The 8998-nt window shown below is 47.3% G+C and overlaps 1 protein-coding gene across 2 annotated transcripts in view; it reads left to right on the top strand.

The window, feature by feature from the left end:
* Snx31 (sorting nexin 31) overlaps positions 1 to 8998 on the top strand; it is a 59455-nt gene that overhangs the window by 39973 nt on the left and 10484 nt on the right. For both annotated transcript variants that reach the window (XM_021217170.1, XM_021217169.2), the window contains exons 11-12: positions 310 to 423; positions 5372 to 5449. In XM_021217170.1, the coding sequence (XP_021072829.1) occupies positions 310 to 423; positions 5372 to 5449 (192 nt within the window). The remainder of the gene's footprint in view (positions 1 to 309; positions 424 to 5371; positions 5450 to 8998) is intronic.

Here is an 8998-nt window from a genome sequence, read left to right as displayed (position 1 = left end):
TGTGCTGTGCTGTGCTGTGCTGAGCTGTGTGTGCTGTGCTGTGCTGTGCTGTGTGTGCTGTGCTGTGCTGTGCTGTGCTGTGCTGTGCTGTGTGTGCTGTGCTGTGCTGTGCTGTGCTGTGCTGTGCTGTGTGTGCTGTGCTGTGCTGTGCTGTGCTGTGCTATGCTGTGCTGAGCTGTGCTGAGCTGTGCCGTGCTGAGTTACTGCCATGGCCCCTGGGGAGACCCACAGCCTTTGGGGAATTGTTGCTGTGTTGATATCACAAGCACTATATCCGAAGGCATGTTCATGGTATCTTTTCCTCTGTAGGGGACTCTGCTGGACACCGACGGGCCCCAGCGAACTCTCAACCAGAACCTAGAGCTGAGATTTCAGTATATTGAAGATAGTTGCCAGCAGTGGTTTGTTATTTACACCAAACAGGTGAGTTCTCAGGTAGAGCATGGCTTGCGGCTGATGGGAACAGAACACAGCACTTCACCTCTCCTGTGTGTGTGTGTGTGTGTGTGTGTGTGTGTGTGTGCGCGCGTGCACATGCGCACGTGCGTGTGTCCTTCACTGGCACGGGACTGAAATACTTTGCTCTTATATTTGTTTTATTTTCCTGTCACCATGGTCATAGTTCAGAGTATTTAGTTAGTGTGCCAGCCAGCTCTGAGATAAGAGAAAGTCATCTCAAAGGAGGTTTATTGTAACTTTCAAGTCCAATGGCTTCAGACTGCAGTCACTTGGTCCCATGACCCGTGGCAAGGCAAAACATCATGGTGGAAACACGTGGATCAAACTGTCCCAGTGTGGAAGTAGACAGAGGGAAGGGTTGGGTCCTAATGCTCCCTTGAAGGTCACGCCTCCAATGATCTACTTTCTCCCAGTTATCACCTACTTCTGCCTGAAGCCAGCCTGACCCAGACAGAAATCAAGGAAAGAAGCCATGGGGTGGGGTTCTCTGGACCCATGCTTAGGCCACAGAGCTTCTGTTAGCTTAGTGAGGGGGTTGAGAGTGCGCAACCCGCATCTCCAACACTCCCTTGGCTTGACTCAAGAAGATGAGTGGTTACCTCTTAGCTGACGAGTAAACGCCTCCCACGAGGCTTGCCTTTGTCTCACTCACAGCTCAGAGGGGTCTAGGAATCAAGCAGCTAGCCAGGGAAGAACAGGATTCATGACCAAGTTAGAGCTGGACACTTAGACCCCTAACAAACTCAGAATCTCTTAGCAGAGAACATCCAGATCATAAGTGTCTAATTAAACTGAAGAGAAACCCCCCAAAGGAAAAGAAACAATCACAACAAACCCCCATCTTAGCTATTTCAAGTTGGACTCAAAACTCCAGGTGAAAAAAGTTTTTTAATTAAAAAATAATAAAGGGGCACTCAGGAGGCAGAGGCAGATGGATCTCTGAGTTCAAGGCCAACCTGGTCTACAGAGTGAGTTCCAGGACAACTAAAGGTACATAGAGAAACCCTGTCTTGAAAAACCAAAATGCTGCTGCTGGTGGTGATGATGATGGTGATAGTGGTGATGGTGATGGTGATGGTGATGGTGATGGTGATGATGGTGATGGTGATGGTGGTGATGGTGTTAATGGTGGTGATTGTGTTGGTGGTGATGGTGATGGTGTTGGTGGTGATGGTGATGGTGTTGGTGGTGATGGTGATGGTGGTGATGATGGTGATGGTGATGGTGGTGATGGTGATGATGGTGGTGATGGTGATGGTAATGGTAATGGTAATGATGGTGATGATGATGATGAAGCTGGAGTGATAGCTCAGCAGTTAAGAATACTTGCTGCTTTTGGAAAGGACCTGGATTCCATTTCCAGAACCCACAGGGTGGCTCACTTGGTTATCAGTAACTGCAGTTCTAGTATTCAACACCCTCTCCTGGCCTTTGAAGGCACTAGCATTCAGGCAAAAGGTCATACCATAAATAAATTTTAAAAATATTAAAATTAATAATTAGTCTAGGTTCTAAATTCTAATAAAAATACTGTGGTAAATGTTACATTAGTGCCGTATTCGACATGAGTCCTGCTTAGTTACACAGAGAATTTTGGTTTCCGGTCACCACAGCCCCCTTTTAACCTCCTGACACAGCTGTGCTCACATCAGTGCCCTCCAAAAAGCAAAAAGTCCTAGGGAGAGAAATGCCCCTCAGATGCTTAACGTGGACTACGTTGTCATGATAAAACCCCATGACCAAAGCAACGTGGGCAGGAAAGGGTTCATTTGCCATACAGTTTGATATCCTTGTTCCTCATCAAGGGAAGGCAGGACAGGAACTCCAGCAGGGCAGGAACCTGAGGCAGGGCTGACGCAGAGGCCATGGAGGGGGGGGGGTGCTAGTTACTGACTTGTTTAATGTGGCTTGCTCAGCCTGCTCTCTTATAGAACCCAGGACCACCAGCCCGGGGATGACACCGCCCTCTGTGGGTTGGACCCTTCCCCCATCAATCACTAAGTAAGAAAATGCCCTACTGGTTTTCCTACAGCCTGGTCTTATGGAGGCATTTTCTCATCGGAGCCTCCATCCTCTCTGATGACTCTAGCTTGGGTCAAGTTGACATAAAACCAGCCACCAAGTGGGCCTCCTTCAGCATGAAGCATCCTTAGGAAGAAAATAGGAAGTTTTGTACAAATTGCAGGCCATTGAGAAGACAGCGACTTGAAACCACCTTTCCTTCACTCTCTCCTCAGAATACTGTGCTGTTAAATTTTGTTAGTCTTTTAATCTACACAGCCACAAATGAGGTTAAGCCACCACAGAGAAGCACAATAACCAGTTTAAAAAAGGATTTCTAGTGAGATCGCGCTTTCTTTGGAGGATGAATCATGTTGACGGAAACCCAAAGGGTTACTTGTTACAGAAGCCAAGGATGTGACCGCATTCCAAATATGGAGGAGGATGAAGGGCACACTCTCTCCATGGTCCTTAAAAACAAGCTAGGGGGGGGGGCGGGGTTGTTTTGTTTTATTTGTACCTAGCAAGCCTAATCTGGTTGATAGAGACCCTAGCCTACATGCTTGCAAGAACAGCATAGGAAAATAGTGGAATCAGTTCATCTCTTGTGGAACGCCACTTAAATATCCAAACCGCCTGCATCGGCTCAGGATCTTACTGCCTTAACTTGCAGCTTGATTTTGTAAAAGTTACATTTATGTGCAGGTGCACAGGACCAGTTATTATAAATTAGGCTTGTACATACCTACGGTGCGGTGGACCATGAGAGGAAGCCTGGGAAGGTCAAGCCAGGGCTTGAAGCCCAGGAGACCCAGAGGGACAGTAGAGCTTTGCTTGCTTAGCCACAGCTCTCGGTAGAGAGAATGGTGGCTGTCAGTCACGTAGGAGCAGTGCCCACAAGTCCCTCCACATGTAGATGAGGCATCTTAGGAAGTACCTGCTGTCAGACCCACCCCACCCCAAAACTGTATAGAAGACCCTGTCCAGAAGGAACAAAGTTGTGTGAGAATGACTCCATCATCTGAGAGCGTCTGTCACAAGAGCTGTAGCACTGCCTGGGGAGAGAATGCTCTCCCGAAGCTCTTGCCACCACAGGCTCCCCTGCACTCCGCTCGCCAGCCCCCTCCCCCTCCCCCCTTCCCTCCCTCCCTCCCTCCTGCTGGCTCAGCTCAGCTCTGCTCTGCCAGTGCAGCCTCTCAGAGCAACAGAGGAGGCTGGGCCACAGGCACTGGAGCAGTGGTGGTGGAGGCGCTCCCCCCTCTCTGCTTGTCCCCTTCTCCCTTCCCTGAACCCTTCCACCGCGCGCGTGGGGCCAGAGACCTCCCTAGATAGCGTCTGGTAGGCAGACCACACGTACCACAGATGGTACTCTTTCTTAAGCACCTTTTCTCTCTTCCCCATCCCGCCCCTGGGCGGGCGCAGTCTCCTTCTTATGTTCTGTAGCCATTCAGGCTGTAAGACAGGTCACCCATTCATTCTCCTGTCTCTGTGGGACCCTGAGCACCCGCGGCCATCACTCTAGCCCGGTCGTCTCTTATCTCTTTGACCAGCTCTGAACTCGGGGTAAAGTCTAGCCGCTGCAGCCTTTGACTTCCGTGCCTCGGACCTTAACAGAGCCAAACCAAGATTGAGAAAGAAACCAGGACAGTAGAGAGAAGGGTTGCGTGGGAAAGAGCGTATGGGGATCCCAGGGACCTTACAAAGGCACACAGGGTCCAGCCAAAGGATCCCTTGCTTCTCTGGAAGATGTACAGCTGACCTACTGTGACTGACACTGATGACAAGCGAAGATGGACAGGGAGTTCTAAAATTTTCAGTAAGCCAGGCACATAGTACATGCACTTAGGAGGCAAAGGCAGGCAGATCTGAGTTCAAGGCTGGCCTGGTCTGCAGAGAAACCCTGCCTTAACCTCCCCACTCCCAAAATCAAAAGGTTTAATTTCTCCTTCCAAATAGACAAGTTAGTAGTTTTGCCTAACGATAATTATTGTATGGAAGATTTTCTTATTTGATGACTAAGTAGTGTGTTGCTTATTGCTTATGAAACACAAGCTGCTCATTGAGTAACAGAAACATGGAATAGAAGCAGGGTCAACAAGGGAATGGCTAGGAATGACGTTCTGGCCATTTTATTCGTCTGTCTTAAAATGTACTCTCAGTACATTGCAGTGATTGAGAAAACTTATATTTGCCTGCTAATAGCACTTGAAGCAAATTTCTGAAAGTTAAAGACAAAATTCTTTAAAATGTGCTGGTGAGTTTTTGCTTCTATTATGCAGTGGGAGGAGGAGGAGGGAAGGAAGAAGGAGGAGGAAGAGGAGGGAGGGAAGGGGAGAAGGAGGAGGAGGAAGAGAAGGGGAGGGAAGGGGAGGAAGAGGAGGAAGAGGAGGGAAGGGGAGGAGGAGGAGGGAGAGGAGGGAGGGAAGGGGAGGAGGAGGAGGAGCTCTTGAGCTGAGGACCGGTTTTGTTGTTTTGAAGATTTATTTTTATTTTATTTTTTATGTGTAAGAATGTTTCATCTGACTGTGTAGTGTGCTTGAAGGACTCAAGGGGGCCAGAAGAGGGCAGCAGATCCCTTGGAACCGACAGGCGGTTATGCGCCACCATGTGGATGCTGAGATTCAAACCTGAGTCCTCAGAAGAGCAAGCAGTGCTCTTAACTGCTCAACCATCTCTCCTGGTCCTGGTGTGTGTGTGTGTGTGTGTGTGTGTGTGTGTGTGTGTGTGTGTGTGTGTGTGTGTGTGTGTGTGACTGGGTTTTATGAAGCTTTGGCTGGCCTGGAACTCACTGTGTAAACCAGGCTGGCCTCAAACTCACAGAAATCTCCTGCCTCTGCCTCCCAAGTGCTGGGATCAAGGGCGTGCGCCACCACCCTGGCCTAAGAGCAGTCTCTATGTCTGGGTTTCTTAGGCTTTTTTCCTGAGCAGCTGCCTGAAGAAGATGATCTCAGAGAAGATGACGAAGCTCACTGAGCAGAGCCCAGACATGGTAAGAACTCTGAGATCTTCTTGCGTGTGCTGACACATGGAGACCACATTCACCCCTGAAGTCCCACGGTTTGTGGACCTTGTCCTCTAGGGAGGCAGCCACAGCTCAAAGCAGGTAACTCCGACTTTGTTACCAAGTGTTAGTGTGAGAGCCTGGGTCTTGGCAGCTCTTACAAACACCTGTCTCCGACAGGCCAGTTAGACCTACAGGCTGTGGTGAAAAGCAGAGAAGGGAGACATTATTATTTCCCCCAGACTTCCTGTCTACTGAATATGGACATTTGTATTGGTAAATTTAATATTTTTGGAAGGTTACATTGATCCTTAAAAAAGGATTTATTCATGTTATTCTATGTGTGAGAGTTGTTCGCCTGCATGTATGTATATACGTCATGTGCCTGCCTGGTTTCCCTGGAGCCAAAAGAGGGCATCAAATCACATAGGACTGGGGTTATTTGTGAGTCACCACGTGGGTACTGGGGACTGAAGCTCAGTCCTCCGCAAGACAACACGTGCTTTTAACCACTGCGCCATCTCAGGCCCATACATTGATTTTAAAATTACAACAGAAAACATTTGAACGCTTTCCATAATGTCTTTTTATTCTTTCTTCTTAATTCTTCATATGTGGCAGGTAGCATCTTTACTTTAACATTAATCTTTATGGCTCTTCTTCTAAGAAACAAAGTGTCCTTTGGACTTAATTTCTTTTTCTTCTAGATCTAAAAATATCTTTTCAGGGAGAATAAATTCTCTGCCTCCTGGTGATTTAAGAGTTTAGGTTGTACCGGAGAGCATCGATGAAGGGGATGCTTTTAAACTAGAGTTATACAATCCACCCTCTTCGGCACAGTAGGCTCTTGCAGGCCTCGATTATTATATATTTATAACAGGGGAAAGAAAAGTAATTAACTGAAGGAGGCTTTTTAAAGAAAGACGTGCCCTCAGACACAAAGGAAGCACAGCAGCGGCCACTTGATGCAGGAAGTGCTTGGGCAGCGAATGGCTAAGGAGCCTCACCTGTCCCCCAGCACATCACCTCAGACTTACCGTTTATCTCGGTGAACAACAGAATCAGTACTTTAGCACATGGATTCGTTCATCAAAATATTCAACAATTTTCATTTCTACAAATTCTTCATTTATTTTATTTATTTGTTATGATTCATTTTGATTCTTGGAAAGAAACTGCCTTCAAAGAGAAAACACATTCATTGCTGAATTTCCCCCACAAAACGGTCAGTAAAAGGTGCCCCAGTGGCAGCTAACGTCTGTCTAGCCTTTCGTGCTCAGTGCCAAGCCTCTCTGCACAGAGGACAGTGGACTAAAGTGGCCGTATAAATGTAAGGCGGTGACATTTGCTTGTTTTCTAGACAAATACACTCTTGGAAGGATGTATATTATAGAGCTCCTCTGCTGGCTAAAGCACACAGGTCTCTATAGTGAGGGGATCCTGAGTCTGAGGTTTTGATAATCTTGAAGAATCTGGGGCAAAGGGGAAAACACTGGTGAACTTTAACCAAATGAGCCCCATGATTAAACTACCCAGTCCCCCAAAATACTGGGATTTCCCATTCAGAAGGGATGAGAGGGTAAAATCAAAATCAAATCAAAATCCATTAATGTCTTGTTAGTTTGTACAATGATTTAAAAAAAAAAAACAGATTGAAATAGGAGAGTGATGCAGAGAGTTCAGGCTGTCAGGCCCCATGGAAGCTGGTTGGGCATGGCAGCCCTCCTGTAACCCCAACACAGAAGGTGGAGGCACAAATCCTCAGAGCGAGCTGGCTAGCCAGACTAGCTGAACCAGCAAGCTCCAAGTTCAGAGAGAGACCCTGCTTCCATATATGAAGTGGAGAGGTATTAAGGAAGACTGGATGTCAACCTTGGGCCTCCTGTGGAGGTCAGAAAAGAGCACTGGACACCCTGGCACTGGAGTTATGGGTGCTTGTAAGACACCATATAGGTGATGGGAATTGAACTCGAGTCCTCTGCAAGAGCCCCATATATTTAGAATTTTAAGGCAATATTAATCATGAGCCAGAGAGGTTGTGTGTGTGTGTGTGTGTGTGTGTGTGTGTTAGGGTGGGGGCAGATTAGAGCATTTTAAAGCTCTCCTCCCACACACAGACCTAAGTGAGTTTCTCTAACACTTGCTGCTTTTTATTTATAAGCACAGAGTGAAGGCTTGGGAGGGAGGAGAGCAAGAGCAGAACTATAAAGATGTTTTATACTAAAAGAAAGTGTATTGGTTAGGATAAAGTTTAGCTGCATATAACAGAAAACAAAGTAAATATCTTAGTTGAGTTTCTGTTGCTGTGATAAAAACACTAATTAAAACAGCCTGAAGAGGAAAGAGTTAACGTCATCATGCAGTTTAAAGTCCACCCTGCAAGGACATTGAGGCAGGAATCTGGTGGGGCAGGAACTGAAGCTGAGACCATACTGGCTTGCTCCCATGGCTTGCTCAATTTGCTTTCCTATACACCCTGGGACCACTTGTCTGTGGTGGTGGCCCTGCACACAATGGTCTGAACCCGGTCTGATGGAAGTATTCCTCAGATGACATTTCCTTTTTCAGATATGTCTTGGTTTGTACCAAGTTGACAGATACAAAAACAAAACAAAACAAACCCAAACCCAACCAGGACAGCAAATGTCCTAAACAAAACAGAAGTGCATTTCTCTCTCATCCTAGAGATAGGCGTAGTCCAGGGCTGGCCTGTGGCCCGGCAGTGTAATTAGAGACCTTTCTGTTCTATCCTCAATCAGTGTGAACTCCCACCTCTTGTGGGCTCATGTCTCCACATCCTTAGACCTGGGGAATATGAAGAATGACTTCCATCCGTAAGGAGGGCTCTCAGAAATTTCATGCAGACTTTATGTCAATCACCCAGTGGCTGCCAGAGTCTCCTGCATTTTTTTTCTGTCCATCTCATTTAGCAATAACCAACAGTTTTAGTTGGAGAAACAAAACACCCTGTTAAAAGTTACATTTACCAGAGCCTTGAAGGCAGACACAGGTCTGTGGTGTGATGGCTGCTGACCATAGGTATAAAGTCTATGTGAGACTGAGAGTCCTCGTTAAGGAGGAAAGTTGTTCTTCAGACCCTCAATAGAGCAGAGAGCTAGGCATGGCCTTGCCAGGATGTACACAGTCTCTGCTTGTTTAACAGTTCTTTTCTTTCTCCTGAGGCCGCATTCAGAAGCCTGCCCCCAGCTCCTGACTAGCTGGTTACATCCACTAGAGGTGCCAGGCTCTTCTTCACCCTGCTTTGTGCCTGCCCATAACCTCTGGGTGCTCTATGACTCTGCTTCCCATGAGCCACCGAGTGGAAAAATCGGTTGCATATGTATGCCTCCAGTCTCTCCTTGCCTGCCTTCTGTGCCTTCATATTTTCCTGATGAAGACTACAGTTGTCATACACCCCCTTTCTGCAGCCTCCCTCACCTCAGTTTCTTCATTTGCCTCCCCTCCATCAAATGCTATGCAGAAAGTTCTACAAAGCCCTACAGTGCCAAGTGTGGTGGTACAGAGATGCGATCCCAG

This window comes from Mus pahari, chromosome 17 (assembly GCF_900095145.1).
Source record: "Mus pahari chromosome 17, PAHARI_EIJ_v1.1, whole genome shotgun sequence".
NCBI lineage: Eukaryota > Metazoa > Chordata > Mammalia > Rodentia > Muridae > Mus > Mus pahari.
This window is presented reverse-complemented; position numbering and strand designations above follow the sequence as displayed.